We start from the raw sequence: 26,740 nt of genomic DNA on the forward strand, positions 1-26,740 counted from the left end.
AACTGTAATGCAGCATGCAGATCTTCAAAAAAAATTTCTCTCAATTGCCAAGGTTTTTTAGCTGGTTTTTATAAACAAATGTCTCCAGAATTTTCTACTGGACTGAAGTAAGCCAAAATTTATTTTTTTTTCCTACATTATTTCTACAACTGTTTCAAAAGGCATCATACTTATATGAGAGTGAGAAAGCTGAGCTTGGTCAGCTTTCTGATCAGAAGTGAAAGCAACATCTCTAGTCATTTAACTTCACCCTCTTTTTTGGTAGTTAACATTCCTCAAAAAGACACCACGCTGATAAAGGTAAATACTGACATTACATTCTCAATTTCAATACTAAAATAGATCAAAATAGGTAAGAAAAAACAAACAGGGTAGGACAGAACACAGAAGAGAATACAGAGATTATTTTTGAAAGAGGTGCCATTTCTGTCTGTGTTGATGCTCTCAGAAAACCATGTGTGACACCTGCTGGGAAACAGCTTTTGTGCATCTTATATTAAAAATTGTACAAACTGGTTTTATGCACACATAAAAGTGATAGGCCAGACTTATCAAGTTTTAAGCTCTACTGATTTAATAGGTCAAAACTTCATCTGATCTGATTACACATTTAAACATAAATTTTATTGCAACAAGTGAAGAAGAAAAAAAAAATTCAGCAACTTCCAGAGAGTTAATAACTGCAGATTTCAACCTATCAAGTACCACTGATCACTCCAAAAATCAGATTGAAATACAATGCCCTCAAGTTTATCTACAATAGTAACAGGTGTATTAAAACCAGGACAATACTGATTATGTCATTGTTAAAAACAAACAAAGCCCAGAATTACTAACCTGAAATGCAATTCAATCTGGATTGCTCCTGGGCTACTGGTGTTCTTTGATGACTGAAAGATGCAATTGAAGACATTTGGGGGGCCTGTAGCATATTTCTGTCCAGCATAACGAGTGTCAAAGGCCATCATGGAATGAGAGACCAGATTTACAGACTTTGTTCCGTTTGAAGAGCTTTCAAAAAGCAACTTGGATTTCTTAAAGTCAAACCTGGGAGAATAAAAAGCAAAAGAACACACCAAAGAGACTTACAGTTTATTTATTCCCTGGAATAAATTCCCTTACTTTATAAGTATGGCACACTGCTGAAATCTTTCATTTAAGTATTTTCTAAAACAACTACAATTATGTCCCATGTCATCAAGATAGAAAATAGATCTGTAATAAATGTAGTAATATTTTCCACTGATAAAAAACCTGGATTAAAAAAAACCCAACAAGCCAACACAGCAGAAATCTGAATTTTTAACCTTCCCTTGTATCACTTTCTTAATTAAAATACTATTTCTCTTGGGAAAATAAACTGATTACTGGACTGTTATTTCAAGGATAACTGGAAAGACAGACCATATATTTTGAACAGTGTTATTCCCTTTCATCTTTCAGAGCAGCTCAAACTCTTAGCTTGGACTCTAATTAAGAAATTCCATTTCACTGCATTATTAAACTGTAATTCCACGTATTATTTCAATTCTGGTCCTGTATCTTTCATGTGAGCATAGAATTTAGGATAAGGTAGTGAGTAAGAGAAGAGCATTCATACCTGGCTAAAGAGCTGCATCCATCTTTTCCCTTTGGATCCATCAGTTCCAGGCTCACATTAACCATGTCAATGAGGAATGACATGGAAGTATACACTTCTCCACTCAAAACTGTCTGAAAGTGGAAAACAACAACATTCTTTTTCAGAGCACTTGTTTAACTTTCATCTCTGAATTAAATTATATTTCAGGAAAATGTAAACAGCTTTTGTGTGGCGTCTTTCTTCTCCAAAGAGTTTCATTAACCATTACTGGGGGATGTTACATTTCACAACACTGTGGCCTTTAACTTGAAAATGAACATTAACCCATTTTCACAGCACTGATATAGAGCTTATTTGTCCTTAGAACATTGCTGCCATCAGCAAAATGAACACAGCCCCAGCCATTTCAAGAGAATTTCAGCTGCACGTAGACTCTCTTACAAGAATCCTTGGATCCTGCAAGTCGTAAGGGCGCATGAACTCCTCGATGGGCTCCCCGAGGTTGTTCTCCAGCAGCCCACGGATCAGTTTGTACTTGTTCAGATCCAGAGAGCAGTGCACTGAGGACAGGTTGCCATGGATTGAAATGTCTGCAACGGTGTGACTCAGCTCCCTGCAACAGAGAGGAAACCTCAGTGTTTCCAGGAGCTCCAACACAGCAGGCAATTCCTTTAGGATACAACAAAAGGCATCTAAAACACTGCTCTAGGTGACAGCACAAAGTGACCCTGTTTAAACTCACTTGTCCAAGTTTCTCTCTACTTTTAACTTCAGTCTGAAGGGTTCTGTCAGCAGGCTCTCTCCTGTCTGCCTCACCAAGTAGGATGGAAAGCTCAAATCTGCAATGGTGTCTTCCACAGCCTTGGAATACTCTCTCTGGTATCTTTCAGCAGCAAAGATGTCCATGTCCTGCAGATCAACCACAATGCAGTCTAAGAGGCAGATGTGATCCTCTGCAAGTACACAGGAGATAACACATTAAGGAAGGAAAATAAAATGTGTTCAAAACTAATGCAACCTACTTTCAGTTTTGATTTTATTTCACATTTTTTATTTTTTTGTTCATGTTCATCAATATCTGTAACTATCAGATACCAAGCTCACTCACAGGTAAATGTAAATTCCTAATGAGGAGTCCAAGTACACTCCTTGTATGTGTGCAATATGCATGTCAAAACACACCCAATTTGCAGGACTGTTCTTCCAGAAGCTGAACTACAACTCCCTAATCCTTTCAGCTGAAAAAAAATCAGCCTTAAAGCTCAGAAGTCATTTCTTCTCCAATCTACCATCTTCAGACTCAGAGCCTCATGCTTTTTCAGTGTCACATAAAGGCAATATGTCACTGTAGTATTTCACAAGGCAAAACCACGGGGCTCCTACTTCTCTCACATACCTGGGCTCTCAGGGTTTGGGGCAACAGGCAGCTTTGATGGCTGCCCTGGCTGCTTACTCGATGTGCTCACTGCAGGCTCACTCTTCAGCCTAGGAATGTTTGTCCCTGATGATTTTTTCATGACCAATCCTTCCATTGCTAATTTGGACTCATCAGCACTTGTTTTCTTCATGCTGTGTTTTGGGGTTCCCATAGGAGAGGAAAATTGAACTGAATCCTGTTAATGAAAGTAATTAACATTAGATTTTTAACTTAAATTCAAAGGAACCAATGCAGCAAGGTTCAAGCTGAAACAAATTACCAGAATTCCAGTATCTTCTGCTGCAAAAAAAAATGGCCAAACTTTTCTCCTATAGCCTTAACAGCAGATGAGAACATTTTCTTTGTAAAAAAAGATTATTTCAGCAACCTTCCTCCAAAAGCTGTGGAATCTTTTCAATGAGAAACTAATTCATAAGCATAAAACTGAAAAACTCTCATGTAAATGAAATTAATACAAAACGGAGGGGTAAGACTGTCATGATATTAAACATTTCTGCAGAATAAAGACTGTTAAATATTTAAAGCCATTTCTCAGGTGATGAAAAGAAATATATGCTATTATTTCTGCAAGATCAGATCAGCAACTTCATATTTTATTACAGTATGTGAACTAACACTTCTATACATGCACATTTTATGCACTTTAAATACTTTAGTTGACACCAAAATGTGTCCCAAAATTCTCCTGCAGTTTAAGGTTGGATAAATCTCTCCATTTAATGGTAAATTCCTCACTGGTGAAAAAAGAAAAGTTCATTTATAGTCATGTAAAGTGTTTTAGACATCTCCCCACCACCACATATCCAGTGGAAATCCATGAGCTGTCTTGCATCAAAAACCTGCAAATTCCACTACAAAAAGAGTCACATCAACATTAGAAATTTCTTTTCCCAAAAATCCTGCTTGACCAATCTGACAGCCTCCTGTGATGGAATGGCCCCAGCCACTCTGTGATTGGGCTGGTGGAAGAGGTTTACACACCACCTTTATACTCCAAAGCCAATTTTGGGATTTGTCTATCAATCATTTCAATTAATTCACCTCATGTCCCACATGCAGACTGCAATCATCTTTAGTGATCTACTCAGCCCTTACTCCAAGATTGCTCACCCTGCCCCTGCCTCCTGTATTGTTACTATTATTTACCATCTTCCTTCTGTATCCACCTCCTTATGTCACATCAATCCCTATCATAAACTTCCCTCTCTGGTTTTAATTGTTAATATTTTCTTGCCTTACATGGTTTTTAAATATTAGAAAAAAATGGAAAAATTAATTGTAAACACAATCAAGGATTTTAGGAAAAAAAAATTTGAGGATATTAACATTTAACTTCATACTGTAAAGAGAAGACTGAAAAGTACATGCAAAGGAGAATCACCACATCATCTATAAATCTATGAATTTATGCAATTAAATCCAAATTAGCAGCTCCTCAGACATGCATAAAGAGCACACCACAAAAACTTTACATCCAATTCTTATAGAATTCAGCAAAACCTTTAGAAAAGAAACATAAATTTTAATAAATGCAGTAGCTTTAAGTGCTAAATTCCAGAAGAATATTTTCTGTTTTATAGAATGAATGAGGAGCACCTGAACACTGCTATAAAGATGTGAAATACCTCAAATAAAACAGGATCCTTGTATGCATTGCCTTGTAAAATCCGATCCTCAAAAACAAACATAGGACAGAGGAAAAATGAAAACAAAACCAACAAAAAAAATGCCAAACCCCACCTAATCCCATTCCAAACACCTACATTTCTACAGTGCTATATAACACAGTATTTTTAGGCTGAAATAAAATTATTGTGCACACTTTCTTTAACTTATAATGTTAATTTAGGAGTCTAATGCTTACAAACCTGTACTTGTACACTACAGTACAGGAAACAACCCAACATCACAGTCCACTACCTCCTCCCAGCAAAGTCACAGGTAGATACCAATCACATGAAGGCAACAGACACACCACAAATCCACTGCAGCAATTTTGTCCATCTAACCTCTAATCCCTTCAAAATGGCATTAGGAGTTCCCAGACAACTCCCTACTTTGATGAATGGGTTAGACAGAGAAAGCCATCCAAGATGCATCTTCCTTATCCCAAATTTTGTGGCTGCATCTCTCAAGAGCAGCACCAGCCACTCCCCTCCTGTGCTTTGCCAGGTGTACAGCCACTGGAAACCTTTCCCAAGGTTTCACCTCATCAAAGCAACTGTGCACACTCAGTTTCACTGAGAGCAGAAAGGAAAAAATAAACTCAATTCTGTTCTCCAGTGTGTTAGAGCCAACACAGGCTCACAAGTCCCAGCCAACACAGAACCCTGCTTCTGCAGTTCACAGTGTGGAAATTTTGAGTGGTGAACAGCTGGAGTAACCAAAGAGGGTGAGCTGAAGGGTGAGGGTCATCTTTGTCCCACGTTCAGGTGTACACCCCGTTGGGTCCTGCTTCCTCACCAGAGCAGCTGGAGTGAGTTCAGCCTCCTTTATTCCCTCTGCTCTCTCAAAACACTCAGCTCACCTGCCCCAATGCCTCAGGCTGGAAGCTCAAGGCAGGAAGGGCAGCACAGCACAATCAGCAGCAAGGAAAATCTGTAAGGTTTCCCAGCACACTGGCACACACTCTCATTACCAGAACTATAAATTCAATATATAAAGTAAAATGTAAGAATCATTTACTATTTTGATTTTGAAATAAAATCCACAAGAACTAGCAAAACTACAAGCTGCTAAATTAAGAAGCAATGTTCCTACCTTGTTCTTTAATGAAAAGGTGCCTGGCATTCCTGCAAACAGGAATTTGTTCTTCACTTTCAGTTTTCCCAGATTAGCAACAATAAGACTGTTAGACTTGGAGCTCTCAGGTATAAGAAGAACAGGAGCCTCAGCCTCAATATCAAGAAGAACTCGGGAAGCTCGCTGGGCTTTATCTCTCACCTGAAAAGAGCAAAATTACATTTAAAAAATAATTACAAAAATTGCAGGAAGCAGGTGATTATTTCCCACTGATTAGCACTGAACTCAGGATCACTACCCTTGATTTACAAAATTAAGATATAAGAGTTTATACAAAAAAAAAAACAACAACAACAAAGCAACCAACAAAAACTCCTCAAACTCTTGTTTTAGGCAGAGAATAAACACTCATTTAAAAGCTATTATGATGTAAACAGGAAAAACCTGTGCAAGAGATGCAGCACTCAGGGAGTGACATGGCCTCTCACCCCTGAAATTAGAGGCAGAACAGACACTACTCAGCTCACTATATAACATGCTACTTAAGAAAAATTATCTGCAAAAAGCAAAGCCCCATCATTTAGAACAGATGTTTCAAAATCAGATTCAAACTTCCCACCTGATACACAATGAGGCATTTTAATATCCAAATATTCACTGATTTTCCTTCAATTATGAGAAGCTTCTATTAAAAGAAGACTGTATTAATTACTCCCACATTAGGTTGTGGGGTCTGTGGCTGTCCTGATTATTGAAACACTCTATCATGCCCTATATATTCTATATTGATAGACTCTATCTTGCTCTACAATCTCTATATTCATACACTCTACCATGCAGAAGTTCTGATTTCCTCAGCCTACCAGACATCAAACTAAATCAGAGACATTCACCTGAGTGGAACACAACTTCTCACCTGGCTCTCCTAATTCAGTATTACTACCTGGTGAACAGTGAAGAATAAAGCAAGATAACACCTTGACCCTTTCTGTCCAGTGCATCCTGCAGAAACCAGTGATGCCTTGAGGCAACACCAGGCACTGAAGTTTGCAAATTTGGTATTCTGCACCTTCAAACAGGAGCAGAATGGTCCTAATTAAAGATTCATGACTACAAGATGAGTCTGAGAACTCTCTACCAACACCAAAACTCTAAAACCTCCCACCATTTCAACTCACTTGAGTTGATGCATTAACCTAAACTATATATTACATTTCAACTGCAAAAAACCAGGCTGAGAAAGCATAAAAAAAAGGCCCAGACATACTGTTTGTCCTTCAATCGCTGCTCTCTGCCGTCCCAAGACATCTTGGAGCTGAGTGAAGTGCTGGATGAAGGACACCACCTCGGCCTGGAAGCGCTGGGTGTGCACATACTGGACAGAAGCCATCCGCAGGGACACGCGGACGTCGCATTCCCGCTGCAGCAGCGGGTCCGGCCTCCCGTACCTGTCAGAAGGGTTGCAAGTCAAATTTATCCATCTTTAGCCACATTTTAGAAGCAGCACTAGACATTTTGCTGCATTCCAAATAGTAAGATAGATTTAACTAATGTTCACAGCATGTAATTAACACTATTTCAGTTGCAGACGTGAAAAGTCGGGTTTGTGTTAATTACTTCTAAATTTTGTACATTTAAGTGCTGTTGAATTTTAATTGAGCAGATAGGAAAATTCTGCATTTGGAATTTACCTTTAATCTCTGCATACCAGACAGACTTTTGGTGATGATGTATCAGAACAATGGCTTTTAAGGCAACTACTCCACTGCAGGATAATGTGTATATTCAATTCTGTATCAGTGTGCTGTCATATTTGAAATTAATTCCATAACATTACTTGGATAATTTCTAATCTGATTAATTGGAAAACCAGGAAACATCACAAGACTCGTTTCTTAAAACATAATAAACAAATTCAAATTTACATTATGACAAAAGTAAACCCCTTATTCTAAAATCAAGGAGCAAGGGAAAATCTATTTCATCAGTTGAAAACCTCTTCCAACTTTAAAAAAAAAACAACCTGTTTTAGGTAGGAACAAACTATCATGTAAATACTTTCATACAGCTTTAGAGGGAAATACAAATTTCCTTTTCCATTTCATTGTACATTGCAAGACAAAGATTAGTTAAAAATCCTAAGTTTATAACTGAAAATATTCTAAGTCCCACTGAAGTCCCAAGAGTCCCATCATGCAGTCCTGACAGTTGTGGGCTTGGGTTTTCTGGGTTTGTTTGACTTTTGGGGTTTTTTGTAGGGTTGGAAGTTAACAGAGTAACAAGCTAATATTGAGTAATGAAAAGTTTAATTTCATACTTAAAGATCTGAAAAATGAGTGCCTCTTCACCACTTGTGGTGAAACGTTCTCTGTAAAATTCTCCGTGAGATGTAAGATCACTTAAGGACAGACTTCCAATACTTCCCTGCAAGGCTAAATCTCCCTCTGCAAAACAAAGGACAGACAATCAGGATCATCAAACACAGATCAGTTACTAAACCCCAAAAGTTTCTATTAGTGGGATACCCTCATTATAAGTAATTAATTAAGTCAATACAATTAAACATTAAACCTCATGTTCAAAGAAATCATTGTTTCTGCTATAAAGATTATAACCCACACATTACTCTAGGCTTTACACACATTATGTGATTACACCACTTTGATTTGTGAAACTTAGATACAATTCATTGTTTTTTCCTTTAGAACAGTAATAAAATCTATTGTTCTGCTCTGTGAAGTATTAAAATCGTAGCCAATTGTAGCTAAAATGATGAAAGGTTTGACATAATCTAAATTATGATTTAAAATAAACCCTATAAAAGCAAAGGAAAAAGCAGTGGGAGGAGAATGTACATTCTGCCCAGAAAAAACAAACAAAAACCCAATGAGCACCAAAATAAAAACATTTAAAATCACAATTCCAGTGCACACCTTATTTTATTTTAAGCTGCAAACAACCTGAGCCCTTCAATCTACTCACCAATCACTTCCAAGTGAGCTGCAAGTTTTGCCACACTGGCTTTAGCAAGCTCACTGGTTGTCTTATTCAGGACTAAGGATAAAGAATGGACCTGGCCAAACAAAAGAGGAACAAATTGGTATGAAAAACATGACTTCAGTGCTTGAACATCATGTTTAGCTTTTTTTCCAAGACAATTTCACTGTAACACATGAATGGCAAACAACAATTATCTGATTGGGAGACTCTGAAGGAGAGCAACCTTTTTAATGCCTTGTTTGCACATGCATGGTTCTCCCAAGCAATTCAGAATGATCAGGAGAAGAACAAATCCCAGCACTGTTACCTTCATCTTCTTCTCTTTCAAGATTTGTCACATGTAAATTAGACCACAGGGCCTCTGGGCAAAGATATATTATATACACATACATCATGTGTTTTTCAGAAAACATGTTTATACATATAGATGCATAAACATATATGGATATATATTTATAAAATATAGACTTTTTTCCATAAATAAACTCCATAGTACCTAGAACAGCACAGTGTCAACTGCAGCATGTTAGGTCTTTAATACTGAAGCACTCTCTTCATTAAAGAGAGGGTAACAGAGCAAGGGAGCATTTTGCAAATGTTCTGCTTTTCTATAACTCCTTTTCTTCTAACTACATCTACACATTTTAAATCTGTTTCTGCATTTATTTACACTCCCCACTAGAATATAAAACACATGATGTAAATGTCACCTAGATCTTCTATAAACCAGATGGTTTATGACAAACAATCCAATTACTGTTTTGCATCTCAAGTATACCTTTAGATCCAGCTTAGTGTTTACAGGCTCTTGGGCTTGAGAAGCTGACAAGGAATTTATTTCTGCTTTGATTGTCTGCTGAGTATCTTCAGGCTGAGGCTTCATGGCATGGTTATCAGCAGTGGATCCAATTCCAAAGAAATCCAGTATCACTACCCAAGTTTGCAAAGTTATTAACACATCTAGACAATTGAAATCAACATCTACACTACGGTTAATTTTGCTATAGCGAGAAGAAAATTCAGGATGTTTCCTATCCACTAGGAATATATTGATATGAACTAATGAATCATCAAAGTTACTTTTTCCACAGGGCAACTTGGATCTGTCTCCTGATGGAGAAGGAGGTGGAGTCAGAGGATACTCAGAATCAGCATCTTCTTTTTGCTTCTTACGGGAGGCACAAACTGGTCTTTGGTAGAGCTGAAAGACATTAGGTGCTTCTTCCATATGGGAAGGGAGGGAACGTGGCATATCTGGATATTCTGCATTGGATACTAAGGGACAGGACTGTGAAAGATATTCCTTATGTGCTAAACTGGATGGTTTGGGTGCTCCACGGGACACCATGAGGTTCTTATATTTAGAGTCTGGTTTCTTTTCCAGGAGATCTTCCATCAGCAGGGAACGTAAGGCAATCTGAATGGACAAGGTTTGAGGGTGATCTTTGGCAAACTCAACATCAAAATCCTGAAACTTAAGGCTGACAAGCCCTTGTGCCCCAAGTGTGAGATCACCACTTAACTGGACCTGGAGCTCTGAGATGTGGAAGTTTGCTTGAATTTGAGTAAAAGATTTTGTTTCCCTGATAGCTAAGGGCTTGTTTGGAACAGAATTAAAACTAGAGTGGCTGAATAAGCCATTTTCCTTCCGTTCACTCAAGAAGTCTGTGCTTGTACTGTGAAGTGATGCTGAAGGAGAACTAAGACCAGTTGGAGATACAGAAGTGGTTGAAAATTTGTTCAAGTCTTCACTGTAAATTAAATTATCCAGAGTCTGAAGGACTTGTTCATACACATGTTTTGCTAACACCACCTATAATGTAGAGAAAAGAAACAATCACCACATTGGAGCTCTCTACATTAATGTAATCAATACATATACTCTAAAATTCCTAAGTGGAATTCCAAACCACAAAAATTTTAAGTTCATCCAAGAAAAAAATAATGCAGAACAAGGTATGATGCAAAACTGAAGCAAAACAGTTATTTTGTATTAGCTCTGCAAGATTACACCACCCAGAAACACAAGGGATAGGATCCTTGGATAGGATACCTTGTATTCCTGGGCAGAAATCATCCACACAGAGTTAGTTACAAATAATTCACCACCTGAGCTTACACAATAATATATGAAACAAACATTCTACTTAGCCATCATTGTTTGTCTCCTAAGTGTTAGAAATTTTAGTTTTCTCTACTTAAAAAGCTCTGCTCTTGCACAGATTTTTTTCAAGGTAATGGCATTTTAATTCTTGGTTTCAGCTAGAACTGCAAATAAACTGATTTGGACAGTGACACTTTTCCTTCTGTGTTCAAGATAAGCAAAAGTTATACTAATTCATAAAGACGTCTAAAATGTCCCCAGACAAGGTTAAATATTGGCCATTATTATTATTATTATTATGACTTAAGACTGTCCCTTCTAACCAAGTGTATAAGGATCTGACTTCTAAACCACCAACATTTTAAACCTGAATACACTGGCCGGAAAAATACTTAACTTCTATGCAGGGAAATATTTTTATATTCATAGTGGAAAACTACATTTCTGTACCTGAAGAGGATTCACAAATTTCCCTTCAATCTTCATAATGCTTGATATTTCAAAGTCTTCATTACACAGAGGAAACGTTAAATACAAATCTTTCTCTAGTGGTATCTTTTCCAATTCAAACTGGATGGTGGTGTTATTCAGAATGTGGAAAGCTTTAAGAGAAAGTGAAATTAAAACAACATTAGAGTAAGTGAACTGATTAGCCATAAATATTGTATGGAAGAGGTAACACAGTAGCTATAGAACTTGCTCAGAATCTGAGCAATGCTGGACTAAGGTTTTATGGTTATGTTTTGCTCAATTTCTGACTAAAAGGCACCATTCTAGTTTTGCTTAGGAGACCAAAAATGGATATAAATACAATAACTAGCGCATTGTCATTAAAACTGACCAATGTGTTTCAGTAGGATGGGTGAAGCAGAATATACAATCAGACCTATGGTCAATACACATTTTTAACACATATACTACTCATATTATAATAATTAAGACTCCTCTGATTAACATACCATGGCCTTTGTGTAGTGATTCAAAGAAATCATGACGAGTAAAATGAGATTCTTCCTGGCTGTTAATGCTGGCAGAACCTGATGAAGAATGTGGCCCATGGGGTATCTCACTTGCAGGCTCCTTCTTGTTTGTAAATTGACTACTATTTAATGAATACATCTTAATATCTTTAATTTCAACTTGCAGCCTATCACTTGTAGACTCATCTTCTCCTGGTACAAAATTCTGAATAGATATTTGTCCTAGATGACCTACAAGCAGCTCAGAGCTACCGGGCTTTCGAGGTATGGAGACAATTGGGGATTCAATGTTTACATTTAATATAAGCTTGATAGTATCAGCTTTGAGGGACTGTGATCCAAATGCATCGCCTTCGTTATCTTCTGCACTGGCAACATCTCTTGATCGTGGTGTGGTATCAAACAAAGAAACCATTTCACTGTATTCAGCAGTTTTAGTTGCCAAGACTGTTGTAACTTTCGAAGCTGCACTTTTCAACATGCTGCGGAAATTCTCTTCCAGCTCATCCATGGACAAAGACAGTTCTTTCAAAAATTTGGCTGAGTGGTTGTAGTGCAAGGAGGCCATTTTGAGGTTGAGAGAACACTCCTCTTTCGACTTTTCTGTGAAAATGAAACTTAAAGCATCTGGAAGGCTATTTCCATCATCAAGCCTAAAGAATAAAGATTCAAAGAAATTTCCATCGCCAATGAGATTTTCATACCGCCCTGTGTTCCCTATGCTCACCACATACTGGTTCTTTACATTGTCTTGGGTCAGATCCATAAGGTGAAGGCACCCAAGAGAGCCATTCACATCCAGTTTACTACACATGGAGACATTGACTTTGGTGCCACCAATACTGGCTGTTGCAATTTTTCTGCCATATTTTTCTCCATTTGTCATGCCAACTGTCCTGAGGAGGAGTACATTTAACCAGTGAATATCAACTGCTACCTCTGTGTTCTGTGCATAAGTAGACTGGAATGTTTCCTGTTCCCTCCAATCTCTCTCCATGTCAGTTGTTAAAGGCTGAGGACTAGAATCTTCTTTCTCCTTGGGGAAAGATTTCTGGAGAAACCCAATCAGTTCAACAATAGTCTCTGGGTTAAGGATGATATCCAGGTTGTTCACCTGTACAGAGATCACCTGCAGACTGCTATCCAAGTTCATTGATGGGCATTCTGCACTCACAAACTGATACTCCAATTTTATCAAGGACTCTTGATCTTTTCCATTGTTACCAGGTGAGGTGTTGGAGGCTGTAGTGCATCTCTCTGCCAAACCAGCACCACCAATGGGATGTGCATCATGTGGTCCAGAAACTGGGGACTGAGCCCTGCTGTCTCGAAGGCTTCCTGTTGGCACATCAAAGCTCAAGTTCTTATGAGAAGCCATCAAAAGATCAAAATCTGTTCCGTATGTTTGCATAGTATCAACCAGCAACAGCCCATGGACAGTCAGGGACACCTCTGCATCATAAGGCCTTTTCACAAAATGGGCATTGGTGCCAAAAACCTTGAGCACAGAGATGTATCGCCCATTACTCTCAACACCCAACTGCATACAGTTTACTTTGAACTCAGCCAAAAGCAGCTGGGACTCAACAAGAACCTCCCGGGTGTGCTGCTCGAGCATGACAACACTCTGTGTTAGATTCATTACAGAATCATGCAAACTGCCAAACTGGTCTACCTCTGCAAAAATCTTGTCTTTCCCTAAATGTAGGGCATCTGAAGACTTAGCTTCAGATGTACTCAGCTGTGACAAACAGTTCTTCAGAGCCAGGATTTTGTCTTCATTGATGTGAATTTTCAAGTCTGGCAGGTTGCCAGACAAGACAGCTCCTGGGTATTTTGGGTCAGATGTGTATATCAGTCTGCGCTCCAGCTGCAGGTGAACATTGAATTTTTCTACCACATGTGTTGGACCCACATCACTATCCTGAACGTGCTTCCAGTTGTCTTTCACATGGCCCACCATGATCTGAAGGTCCATAAATGAAAGAGTGTATCTTTCATACATTTTTTTACTCATTAAGTGTGCCTGTAGCTGCTCTTCACTTATTTCTACTCCAGTAAATTCGGGCATTTTGATGCCACTATTGGTGTTGGATTCTGGTGGTGGAGTATTGGGAGGAGTTGCAAGAGGTGTTTTATATTCCTCATCACTCAGTTCATTGACTTCTGAAGAAATGGCACTTGCACTCCTCTTAGAGTCTTCTGTGGATTAAAAAACCAGTAAACAAACAAGTTAAAAAAAGTATTCTCCTCCCTCCTCAGATGCTTCCTATGATTACTTGATCATCCTGTCTTAAGTCCTATTTTTTTTTAACACAAAGCATATCTGGTACTGTCCTTGCTTCCCTTCCACTGTCACTTCCTTTTTCCTCAACAAGAAACCTACTATACTTGTACATTCACAGAGGTGTCAGTCACAACCCAGTAGAGAAGCTATTCAAAGACACTTCTGTCTCATTTTTAACCCACTTTCTGCAAGATTTACTTTTGACCAAGTTGGCATAAAAGAAACCATTACTCTTCCCATGCAATTCTTCTGATCTTCAAAACCGAATGAAAGGTAAGAGCTACTTAACTACAGTATTTTTATCACCAGAAGGTTTTGTCCAACTGGCTCTATTGCCTAATACTAACTTTCATTTTATTATCTTAAGGATTTTTTTCTACTTTACAAAGCAGGAACACCCCCCAAAAACTTCCCTGTACTTTTTTATCCTTTTTTTGAAGCTCTGACCTTCTGAAAGCAGACAGAAAGAAAAAGAAAGCTGTAAGAATTATAGATCATACCTTGAGAATTTGTGAGTAGCATTCTTCCCAGATCTACAACAACTAACACAGGATCTGCAAATTTGAAATCATCAGGAAAGATCACCTGAGGGGCAGAGATATCAAGGCACACAGTCCAGCTTTTGCTGTTTTCCTGAAAGTTAAGAAGAAAGATGTAACAGCCCACAAGACAAAAACCAAAAAATGCCATGTGAAACATCAAATTAGCCACTTTTTCTCCTGATGAGCTGACTGTCACAAACTCCAGCCACACTCAGGTTTGGTACCTTGTTAAACCACAGACTCCCACTGCAGTCAATAAAAACATTTTCAGCAGGTGAAAACATGCCCTGAACCTCAAGCCTGGACTGACTGACAGCAAAAAGAATCTACAACAACACCTGGAAAACTCCCCTCCTGCTCATCACACAAGCACAAAGAACATCACACAAACAACACCAAACCTCACTCTTTAGAGCTCCAAGTCCTAAACCAAAAGATTAAAAGTCTACATAAACATTTTGAGGGTAAAAACTTACAATGAAGTCTCCAACTAATAAACGATCGATGGTTTGTCTGATTTCAGCTTTTGTCTGCATTTTCAGCTTGTTGTACTGTCTTCTGGCAGCTTCAGCCACTCTTGCCTCTAACTCAGACTGATAACCAAAACCTGCACAAGAGAGGGAAAACTGACTAGGTATAACTTTGTTCACCCTTTATTGAATCAGAAGGAAAAAACAGAAGGAAAAAAGGTAAAATATTTATTTTGAATTTTAGCAGTAAAATTGTAGCAGAACAGGATTTTGCTAAAATTTTGAATTTTAGCAGGACAGGAAAACAGAGAAGGTGAAAGTCACTGTCTGTGCCTATTCACCAAGCTGTTGCACAGAAAAAATGAAGTATTTAAGCACAAAATAAATAATCCCACTAAAAAAATACTTCCCAATCCATCTTCTGGTCTTTATCTCACAGATCTTCAGCCCAAGTAATTAAATTTGAGTAAGACAGAAAGGGTGCTAATTATGGCCACAGAGGAAATTCTTACTAAACATTAAGATGTGCATGTGTAGGCAGTGGTTTTTTGTTTGCTTGTTTGGTTCATTTGTTTTAAACTTGAATATTTATGGAATATTCTCACCTTGTAATAAAAGGTGTCATATCCACCTTTACACCAGGTAACTTGAATCTTTTGGTATTTATCATAATCAGCAGAAAAACAACTGGTATTTCAAGACCATTTTCATGTTCCTAATGTTACTGTCACCTCTCATCTCCTCAGAAACTGAACAACCAAAACTGCAAAGGTGTCCACTTTAGCCTTAGGTACTAAAACCCTAAATCTTGCTGCACTTAGAAATTTGAGGAACCAGTATGTTCAAATCTAAAAATCAAGGTATCTCAAGAAGCTGTAACAAAGGGCAGCCTTAATCTCATCAACAAAAAAATACAACAGAAATTAAAATACTATTTCCTCTATATCATTACTATAGAATTACTCTTTTAATTGCCCTCTCAAAAAAACTCTTTCTATTGTCAGGGCAGATTATAGGAACAAGTTCTCTCTCCTTATTTATGCATTTTAATTTAGGAGACATGAACATGGAGCATAACAGCAACTTTCAATTTTTAAGCAGAAGTTGCATGAGTCTGCCAAAGCAAAATGATTCAATTAAACAAAGAACAAAATAAGCAAAGGAACAAACCCCTCCAGACAAGACTGGGAGTATTGTTAAATTTGAACTTCAAGTGAAGATTCTTTGATTAGTGCTTTATATTTCTAAGAACGAAAATAAATAAAAATCAAAGACAAGAAAAGATGTAATTCCACCAACAGAACCCCAACCCCACCAAAAAAACACATTAAAGGTTAACCTGAGGTATGAACCCTTCCCTTGTAGAAGAAGTCAGCTACTTTCTTAATGGCTTGTGGATTGTAAATAATATTTAGAGGTCTGGTACTGACTTCCAGGCGCCTCTCAAAAGTGCTGTGAATGGGATTTCTTTCATAAAGCATCTCAAATACTGGGGCATCAGGATCTGCAACTGAATAAAAAATGACTTACAAAAAGCAGCTGTTAAAAACCCAAAACAAACAAATAAGACAAAAGCAAAAAAACAACTCCCAAAGAATTTAATAACTGATTTTTAACTGGTACTACTGGGGAAATACAAGTGTGTAAGAATTCTTCAGTAACACAAAAGGAAGTAATATGATCGACTTCTACAATCAACAGAATTCAACAAGTTTATATATATAAAAACATTTATATAATTTAGGTTCTAATGCTGAACTCCTATCTATTTCTTCTTAAACCAAAACACAAAGTGCAACTCCTATTGAAATACATAATTTCTTCCTTTCTTTACAGTCAACCTGCATGCACCCTTACATTGTAAATAAAGCTTCTATGATTTTATCTTTACCATTTGCAAAAAGCATTTGCACAAATTCAAACTCTAGGCACTCAGTTTTGAAATTTCTGGTTTGTAGGAATTATCTCATCAAACATAAAATGAAATCTTTACCAGTGTTCTGATTAGTCATTTCTGAGGACAAACTTTGGAGTCCAAAGGAAGACATGCAGCCAACCTCTTTTTGCTAATAAGAATTTAAAAGAAAAAGATTGTTTAGATAAAATCAACCAAGCCACCTGATATAAGCATTAAAGTCTTTTCTGTTGAGCTATATGTACAGTCTGAGATTATTATATGCACTTTTTCCCTGACATGGTCAAACAAAAGAAGGCAATGTGACTAAGCTGCAAAACACTCCACTCCTGCAGCAGACAGGCTGAACTCTGAAGTGAAAAGTCAGTACAAAGTACAAAATACATGGGAAATCCTCATGGCTCTAGATTCAAATTTTGTTCACTCAGAAAAGAACTTTGACACCTTTTCTAGCATCTACTTCTGCATTTAGTCATCAGTATACAGGTGAAACCAGAATCACTGCTTGGGCCTCAGAACTTTATGGAAAAGAACAATCAACTGATTAAGCAGCAATGCTGATTGTTCCAAAAATCAAATGTTGTTCAACAAATTATCTTCTTCTCAACACATATAACTGAAAGGTTGAAGTCACAAGCACATAGAATAAAAATGAAGAATTCTACAAATGATATTTGGAAAGAGAGGGAAAAAGTAAATTCAACAGGTGGAAACTTTTCCTCAAGACTTTTGTTTTCCCTTTCTGGGATAAGGAACATTTTGAGTTTTGGAATATGACTATTTTCATACACAATTATGCATCCAACATAGTAACTTATAGGGTTTTTTTCACCTACAGGGTTTGGGAAAACAAGAACAGGAAATATGGTCCTTTCTGTTGCCAAATCCCTCAGGAAAAGACCACCAAGCTGAACTTTGAGAAGGGAAGACTTTCTGCGAGGAAGGGATTCTGCCAAGATCTTTACACCTGGAACATAAATACACAGAATTATTTTGTTTCGTTTAGTACAGTGTACATTTTATTTCAATTTTACAAATAAAAAATACTGTCCAACAAGCAAATATTTTTGAAGTCTTTATATATATTTATTTCTACTAAAAAATTCAACATGAAAATTTGTTATATAGTACAATGACTGTGAGGCAGCTCTCATTTTTTTTAAGAAAGAACAGAAATGGGCTTAATACCTGAAAACTCCAGCTGCATAAAAGCAGTCTCTTCTGCACACAGTATCTTTTTCTTCCTATGCAAGAGAGTGAAAGAACCACCCTGCAGCTGTAGATTTAATTTAGCAAAAACATGATCTCTCTTGGTAAAAGTATTCATGCTGGAAGCATCTGCAGCAGGATCAAAAAAATCATCCGTACCTAATAAAAAACAAAAACAACATGTTAAATAAATTAAGTTTCTCGAGGGCTACTGAAGAACAAGTTCCTATGAATATGAAAATAAAGATTTTTCTACCTCTTGGAAGGAGAAATAGAAACAAAAAATAGAGTAGATATACCTTTTTCCTTAAAAACCCTGAATATTCCATAGAATTCTATTTCAATCAAGGTAATGTAAGCCTGAATTTACAAAGACCCCAACAACCCAGTACTATTCCTGTTACACCCACATGACCCCACACACACATTTGAACAGAAGTCCCAAAGCTCTCTGCCATAAATAACAGTAACAGTGGAAGCAAATATCTTTCCTATATTGCTTTGGAAATAAGCAGGTATCCAGGTACCATCACACTGCCCAGGTTGCTGAGCTTGGGCAGGCTCTGCTGCCTGGGTACATCAGCTGGTACAGAATCCTTTAACAGGCCCAGAGCTCCTTCTGCCCACCTGGACCAGGTATCAAACCATGGGAGCAAACCCTGTGTTTCCATACCCAGAATGTCTTCGGGATTCCACTGCTCCTTCGCGTCTGGCAGCAGCCCCTCAAAAGGTTCACCTTCATATGTCTGCTGAGCATATCCATACCAACCTCCCCAGCCAGGAAACCACGACTGCAGGTACTGCAGCATCCCAGAGCTGCTGCTCTGGGCAGGTTCTGCCGGACAGGAACCTCCAATGGAATCAGGCAAGGGCTCTTTAACGCTCTGTTTGAACATTCAACACATCCATGTTACTGGTGCTGAGTGAGAGAGTACCACTAGCTGTTGGTGTGTACAAAAACCACCACAATAAAAACAGAAATTCATCTCCTATTTGCTCAGCTGTCCAGCAGTAAGAGTCTCAACTGATACTCAGCCTAGAGGAGAGCAGCAGCAAAAAAGTAACAAACATCATCACTTAACTGCTTCATATTCATATTCATATATAAATATGCATGTCATTATACACACATGAAGCCATACATTACTGTTTAAATCTTAGAACCAGACAAGTCATTTGACACCATAAAGCACAGCTGTACATTTTAGCATTTGTATTTGCAAGAGATGATGTTGTGTTGTTATGGAGATTAGTCCATATTTATTGAAGTGTGTTCTCCACGTTATTTCCATGAGGCTCACTTCTGCCACATGTTTATTTTGGGAATAACATATACAGGCCTTCATTTCCACTCTCTGTTTTTAAGATGGAGAGTACCTGACCTAGGAATTCTGGCATAGATCCTGCTGGGGAAGATCATCATGTGGCAAGACAAAAGATTTCAGTGGGCAAGTGACACAACAGTGAAAACTGCAGGAACTGAGCATTTCTGCAATTTTAGCATTAATGCCACACTTTAAAATCAACAAGAATACCTGCTAAGGCTCTCCAGCAAAACAATACTTCACATAATCACTTAAAAATTCCAAATATTACCCTGTACAGAGAATGTTCTCACCTCAGCTAAGTCATGAAATTTATTATGAACTATCTCATACAGAACCTTCAACTCTTCATAAGTCTGCTCATCCTCAATACGATGCATTTCTGCCTGCAAAGACAAAAAAGGTAAAGTACCTGCATTAAAGGAGTACAGAATCCTGTTCACAAAAATGTCAAGTATCTCTGCACTGAGTTAGGGACTTGTTGAAAAAACTAAAATGGCATTAATGATCGTATCCAAGCACCTCAGCACGCAAAAATTAATTAAAATCATGTAGGCAACTGTAACACTGTCATTCCCCTGAATTATAAATGAAGCTTATTTGTAAAATACATTATTTTAGCACTGTAAAAAAAAAAAAAATCACAACTATATCCTCCTGTTACAAATAAGAAACAAGATTTGCAGCACAAAAATTAAACCAAGGGAAAATAAACTGATTTAACAGAATGCCTTGCTTAGCCAGGAGCAAAAAAAGCTTCTGTCTTGAGTAAAGAAGGTGGAGGAAATGAACTGGGTAAATTAGGACAATGTAGTATTCATAGTCAGTTACTCAGACATGTTGTCTTCTTTGTACTGATTAACAACTTGTTTGAGGGAACTGATGATTCACCCAAGTCTAAAAAAATTTGTCATGAAATGACAAAGCAAAAGACATTTTTCTAGTCCACTGCCATTACCCTTGTTACATCTCACAGCTCTGCTGAACACAATACAAACTCTAGGAGACCTGGCTTTGCCAGGTACTATGAAGATTTTCTGTACACTGGCCTACTCCTACAGCTCATATCCAAATAACAAAACTAAGGATCACATACAATTTAAAAGTATCAGCATAATTGCACCTTTAATTAATATGGGTGTGGTACATGGTGCCCTGAACTGATTTGAAGAAAAAGTCCCCCAATATACCCAATATACCTAAAGATAAAAAGCAGTTAATTCATGGGTTTTTTTTCTTTCTGGAGTAGGTTATAGGTTCATTATTAGGGGCACTAAATTATTTATCCTCAAATAAACTTGGAAAACCAAAACAAATAAAAAACCCTAACAAAACCCCCCAAAAAACCACAAACACACTGTCAAGTAATCACAATTTTTCCCAATTATCTACCTAACCATATGGGTAGACACATCTCTGGTATTTAAATACCTTTTGGATCTACAGGGAACATGAGTTAAGAAAGTATGTTACCAACTGTCACAGGCACTCTATAGCAGTTAATGCTATTTTTGGTGAACACTGGTTAGAGCTCAAAAACCAGCTTTTTTTGCACAGCTTTTTGCAGTGCAAAATAAAAACACATGGACCCTGCAGCTCACACACCTCCCACAAGCCCAGGCCTCATGATTAAAATCATTAAAAGCTGTGGTCAGCAGACAGTCAGTTCAGTGAAAATGACCTGCGGTACAAGTAAAGACGGTTCTTAACTTGGCCACATTTTAAACATGAAAAGATGAAACAAACCAAAGGTAAGATGATTAACCATCACTGTAGAAGAAACTCAAATCCAAATACCTGGTCTGCAGCAGACAGTGGTTCCCCCTTCAGCTTGCTGTAGTACAAGTCTGTGTAGGACACGGCATCCCGGGCCCGACGCAGTGCGAACGCCCACGTGGAACGCTGCCTCTGCTCCCTGATCTCCGAAAGATTTGCATTCAGAGCAAAGATCCACCACTCCCGGCAGCTGGAACAATTTTCAATTACTGTATTATCAGTATTTAATTAAAAAAAAAACCTAAGGCAAGTACATGTCCAACTGGTGAAAGGTCCAGGAGACTGAGTGAAAAGGACTGGGCCAGTGGCCAGGAAAAGCAGCAGCATTGGAGCCAGCACAGATGCGCTGGTCCTACAGACTGTGCAACTCCCCAAGGTCCCACCACTCCACTGGGATCTAGTCCAGCTGCCACATATCAGGCACAGACAACAAAATTTAGAGTTACACAGGCTGGATTGAAAGCCTCAGGTAAGGATAATTTTACATTTGAATTACATCTGAATATTTAAAACTGATTTCTGAGGTAGGAGAACGAAACATGAAAACTGAATCTCTAACATATGATTATTATGTATATTTTTGTAGTTGTCTCATTCTAGTTTTTCTAATATAGCTGACAACACCACATATGAAGATGTACTTACTTCTCTGTTACTGCAACCTTTGGTTTCCACTTCCTGAATTTAAGCTGTCGTTCCTTTCTAGCCAATTCCTTTAAAAATCCCATGATCTGCTGATACTGCATCTTTTAATGAAACAACACATGGATCAGTGAGGTGATACTGGAGTGTTTTCCCAGGGAAACAGAAGAGGAAAAAACCCAGCCAAAGACCCAACCACAGGTCTGGTTTACTGGTGTCAGTGCCCTGCACATGGTGCAGAATTAAGATTAATGCTAATCATAATTCACAATTTTGTTCCCCAGTGTGATGTATCTTCTCCCAGCCACTAGTACTTCATGTGTGACATTCCATTTATGGCTTTATTTAAAAATACACAGAATGAAATCTTCCATGTCAGGTTATCAACATAACATCAGCTGCTATTGCATATTGTACAGACCAACCCACCCCAACATTCACCCTTCTTATTACTACAACAGACAAACAACAATTTGATTATTTTTGCAGTAACCGGTTTCAGGAAAATAAGTAAGTAATTTTGAATGCTTGACTTTAAAACAACTTATTCAATATATCTCTTTGAGCTGCCTCCCAAACAAAACTTTTCAGAGAGTATTAATTTTATGTTACAGTAACAGCATTTAAGCTGTCACAAACACTGCTACAGTTTTATGATGGCTGTTCCAGTGAATGGTTGGTATTTACCTGGGAAAGCTTCAGGGGTATCGTCTCGAGCTGAATGTCACATTCCAGCCGTGGAGTATGCCGGGATCTTAAAGGCTCCTTAGAACAATTCCTCTTGAGGAGAGCAGAAGTGCAGACAGGCTCCATGATGTAATTATGATCACGACTTTCCATACTTCTATCCATTGCTTCCTGGGGGTTACAAGCAAATTACTCTCTAAGAAGTGAGTGTACAACAGTCACTAGGATGCACTGGTTTTATCCACTAGAATGTACTTTATTAGCAGGCCAGTCCATTGGAAAAAACTTCTTGAACATGTTCCCTCTTCAAAAGTAAAACAAGCTATTTCACAGCACAGCCTTTGTGGGTTGCACATGTATCCTATCAGTAAAGCATGAAATCATAGACTTCTGCTGCTCTTAAAAGGCCAGATCCAATAAAATCTGCATCAATCAGGTCTGTAGTACAGAAAGAAAACTAACAACAACCTCTCTTTCATATGCAAAACCTCTCTCATGTACCTGTAGCTGACCAGGAGGCAGGTCACCCAGTAAAGTGCAACTGGTATCCCAATAAACACTGAAATCAGCAACATCCAACTGTTTTTTCCGCATCAGCTTCTCCACCTGGAGTAGAAGAAGTGAGGTAAAGTCAAGATCAGGTACCATGTGCCATGTAGTTTTTACTTCTACATACCAATAAAAAACATGAAACGCTCAGAATCGATTTATTACAACAACCAAAAGATTTTTAAAATGCTCTATGTGTTTTGGAATATTTGCTAGCACCCATAAACTGCAGCATCCCATCTGAGCTGCTCTTGTACACACAAGTTGCACTTACTGGTTCAAACACTGCATTTTGCATTGAGACATTTTTGATGCAGATGCCAAATGCAAACGGCTGCGAGGGATTTGTGACACCATCTTCAAACCTCAAATGCACATCCTGGATTTTCAACTGGACAGAAAATAAACATTACTAGAGATATACTATTTACATCATTATAGCAGACAATAGCATTTTCATTAATGCTGAAGCTATTTAATATTTAATTTCTGCAATTTTCCAAAAAACTTCTACTAGATATTTAACCTAACAGAAACCCTATTCTTCATTTCTGGTTTTGTACCCCCTGGTTCTGCCTTCTCCTCAGACACCAGCAGTCCCTGCCCTTCTCCCCAAAAATCAGCCACTTTCACAACACACTGTACTTTTTTTTGCTAACCTACAATTATTCTCCATTTCAAAGGGAGATGTGTAACTGTCCACCACTCAAGAGCAAAGACTTACTTCGATGTTTTCCACAATTCTTGTGACTACAGATGCAGTAACTGAGTACCAGTAAGACTCCCCTTTCTGTTGTTGTTCTTTCTGAAAGAGGAAACCCGGATAAACATCACTAACCACTGCAACAGCTGGTGAGGAGACAATATACTTTGTTACACTGAAATCACTGTTAACAGGGAGAAAGAAAAACTCAACAAGTTAACTTAAAATATTTACACATCTCCGACATATACGATGTAATGGTGAGGGGTGATAGGATAAGAAATTGCACAATGTCAGCATATACAAATCAAATTCTAACTCCATTTCCTGTGCATTTCTTCCCTCTCTTGTTAGGAGACTTAAATACAATCCATCTACCACAGAGGTTTCTTTACTGTGAAACACAAGTGTGACTCACCTTCCATTTTTCTTCAAGTGCCAGCAGAAGGGCTTTCTTGTGTTCCCTTTCTTGCAACTTTTCCCTTTCCTCATCAAACTCTTGTGTTTTTTCTGGTGCACCAATTAAGTGCAATTTTGAGACAGATATCACCCATGGATCCACATGTGGACGATAAAAAGGGATCTGTAGTGTTATTTTGCCAATGAAACCTGAATAAACAAAACAGACACACTATCAGATTTCTGTGAAAACTTACTTTATCACCCTTGAAAATACTCAAAGAAAAAGCCGTGTAAGAAACAAACAAGCTAAAACAGAAATAACCTAAAAATCAGGCTACCTCATTTGTTCAAGCCTCTGACTCACAGGTCCTCTAAAACATGCAATACTTCCTGCTTAGAAAATATCTGTCCTGCACACACAAGCAAAATACAAACCTGCCTTTACTTCAAATGGTAATTCCAGCTCCTTTAAGGCATCTTTTTTTAGTGGCAAGTTTTCCAATTCAACAGCACCTATACAAAGTGGAAGAAAAAGAGAAGTCTCCTAAGCAAAACTATGTTAAAGAAAGCCAACTTGAACACTGTTAGCTTAAAATGACTGGCATTGGTTTTTTTTTAATTACATGGGTTTTAATGAGAACAACCAACCTACCACTTCAGGTTGTGTTACGATCACAATGGTTACTTAATACACTTGTTAATTTTCCAGTGTCATGTGCTCAAACTATTTCATGAGGTCATCTCAGAACAATCTTCTGTGGGGTTTTAGATCTGAACTTCGTTGTAGCCACAGATAAAACCTCTCCTTATTGTCTTTTCAAAACAGATACTTCTTTTCTTAGTATTGTGAAAAGCACACAGAGAAAAGCCTTGGAGTATTGCAAAACATTCTCACCAGAAGCAGCAGATAACAGCAGCAAAGGGTGAACAGAAAGCCTGGATTTGAGGACTCTGTACAAAGTACAAAACCCGTGGATGTAGCATGACAAAAAGCAGATTACAGGGGAGTAACTACGAGCACTAAAAGGTAAGAGGCTGCAGGACACTTCCTGCCACGGTCCCTCAACAGGGAAGTTACTGAACAGTATCAAGATAAAGTGACATAAATTCAACATGCTAAGATAGCTATGCATACTTTTGAAAATTTTATGAAAATTGGTTTAAGAGTGTTGATAAAGAGCAACAAAGATCATAGGATCATTTACTGTTCATTGAAAACTTCTAGCACCAAACTTTTTATTAAAAGGGTTTATATAGACATTAAACACAATATTAATGATTATTTCTATTCCACCTTCCAGTTATTACAAAAACATAATGCTTTTCTAAATCACAATATGAAAACAGTACAGAAAATACCACAAAGCCTCCCTCACCCTTTAGAAGTGCCACTGAAAGCTGGTCTGTATTCAGGTTATTGACATATTTGCCCAGGTAGGTGTTGAGGACCCAGGCTACCAATCCTTCCAACATGACTGTCCTAGAAGAGGAAAATTAATGCTTTTCTGTCATTTTCTGGATTTCTCTTCCATAATTAGTCTCAGTCTGAAAGAAAAAAACAAGAAAATTATTGTCTGAAATATACACTCTCAGCAGAGTTGACATCACTGTCACTTCAATTCTTACTGTGATCTACCTAAAGAGAAGTAAAAGCACTAAGGTTTATTTCTACCTCAAAAAAATCTTCATCCTGTGCCCTGTAAGTGTCAAATCAGCTTCACAGAGAGCTCTGTTGATCACACACCACTCCCATTTGCACGTGGAGCTCATCTTTCCATGCTTTTTCTAACCAAAACATTGCATTTTGTTGCAATAATCAACAAGGCAAATCTACAGTCCTCCTCCAGAAAAGGAAAGGACAAAATTGTTGATGTTGATCTGAAGTCTGTGCTGGCCTCCTTGACCTCTGCTGCCAATATTTTTACCATGCTGGGTTTGGCAGCCTGGTCTGAATTAACATCCTGAAGCCTCCTGTATTTTTGTAGAATTCTTACACGACATCTGTGAAGCAACTCACCCTACTCAAACCCCTTTTTGGGAGAGCGTGTGTGTGGGAAGTAATCAGATACAAGCCCCAAAAATAGCTCATCAACAGTTACTGCAACAGGTCTTGAAAGTGGCAGCAGAGATTACTGCACTGAAGAGAGAAAAAGCTACATTAGAGAAGCACCACTGGTCACATTCCTGAACATTTCCCTTCACTCTTCCCCAGTCACTTCTGCTTCAACTTCTGTGGTAATCAGGGCATTAAAATCCCCAAGTCCCTGTTCAACCTTTTAACCACTGAATTGCAAAACTACTCATAGTTCCTGCAAGGGCAGGGTGAAGCCTGGTACAGTAAGGAAAAAAGCTTGTAGGCCATTTCTTGAGGCTAGAATGGAATAGAT

General features: G+C 38.0%; 1 protein-coding gene across 1 annotated transcript in view; it reads right to left on the reverse strand.

Moving 5' to 3' along the window:
• Nucleotides 1-26,740, reverse strand: part of VPS13D (vacuolar protein sorting 13 homolog D) — a 96,161-nt gene that overhangs the window by 67,756 nt on the left and 1,665 nt on the right. The window contains exons 2-30 of the mRNA XM_058855419.1: nucleotides 25,730-25,898; nucleotides 24,789-24,866; nucleotides 24,370-24,560; nucleotides 23,973-24,053; nucleotides 23,523-23,639; nucleotides 23,201-23,305; nucleotides 22,700-22,870; nucleotides 22,016-22,116; nucleotides 21,392-21,560; nucleotides 19,888-19,980; nucleotides 18,943-19,153; nucleotides 18,249-18,428; nucleotides 17,897-18,027; nucleotides 17,139-17,211; nucleotides 16,485-16,655; nucleotides 15,152-15,282; nucleotides 14,634-14,766; nucleotides 11,826-14,048; nucleotides 11,317-11,468; nucleotides 9,541-10,575; nucleotides 8,745-8,835; nucleotides 8,080-8,206; nucleotides 7,030-7,210; nucleotides 5,781-5,963; nucleotides 2,979-3,195; nucleotides 2,325-2,535; nucleotides 2,024-2,195; nucleotides 1,601-1,713; nucleotides 838-1,047 (exon numbers count right to left, since the gene is read on the reverse strand). Coding sequence (XP_058711402.1) covers nucleotides 838-1,047; nucleotides 1,601-1,713; nucleotides 2,024-2,195; nucleotides 2,325-2,535; nucleotides 2,979-3,195; nucleotides 5,781-5,963; nucleotides 7,030-7,210; nucleotides 8,080-8,206; nucleotides 8,745-8,835; nucleotides 9,541-10,575; nucleotides 11,317-11,468; nucleotides 11,826-14,048; nucleotides 14,634-14,766; nucleotides 15,152-15,282; nucleotides 16,485-16,655; nucleotides 17,139-17,211; nucleotides 17,897-18,027; nucleotides 18,249-18,428; nucleotides 18,943-19,153; nucleotides 19,888-19,980; nucleotides 21,392-21,560; nucleotides 22,016-22,116; nucleotides 22,700-22,870; nucleotides 23,201-23,305; nucleotides 23,523-23,639; nucleotides 23,973-24,053; nucleotides 24,370-24,560; nucleotides 24,789-24,866; nucleotides 25,730-25,826 — 7,148 coding nt within the window. The 5' untranslated portion in view covers nucleotides 25,827-25,898. The remainder of the gene's footprint in view (nucleotides 1-837; nucleotides 1,048-1,600; nucleotides 1,714-2,023; nucleotides 2,196-2,324; nucleotides 2,536-2,978; nucleotides 3,196-5,780; nucleotides 5,964-7,029; nucleotides 7,211-8,079; nucleotides 8,207-8,744; nucleotides 8,836-9,540; nucleotides 10,576-11,316; nucleotides 11,469-11,825; nucleotides 14,049-14,633; nucleotides 14,767-15,151; nucleotides 15,283-16,484; nucleotides 16,656-17,138; nucleotides 17,212-17,896; nucleotides 18,028-18,248; nucleotides 18,429-18,942; nucleotides 19,154-19,887; nucleotides 19,981-21,391; nucleotides 21,561-22,015; nucleotides 22,117-22,699; nucleotides 22,871-23,200; nucleotides 23,306-23,522; nucleotides 23,640-23,972; nucleotides 24,054-24,369; nucleotides 24,561-24,788; nucleotides 24,867-25,729; nucleotides 25,899-26,740) is intronic.

The sequence above is a fragment of the Poecile atricapillus genome, chromosome 22 (genome assembly GCF_030490865.1).
Source record: "Poecile atricapillus isolate bPoeAtr1 chromosome 22, bPoeAtr1.hap1, whole genome shotgun sequence".
Lineage (NCBI taxonomy): Eukaryota > Metazoa > Chordata > Aves > Passeriformes > Paridae > Poecile > Poecile atricapillus.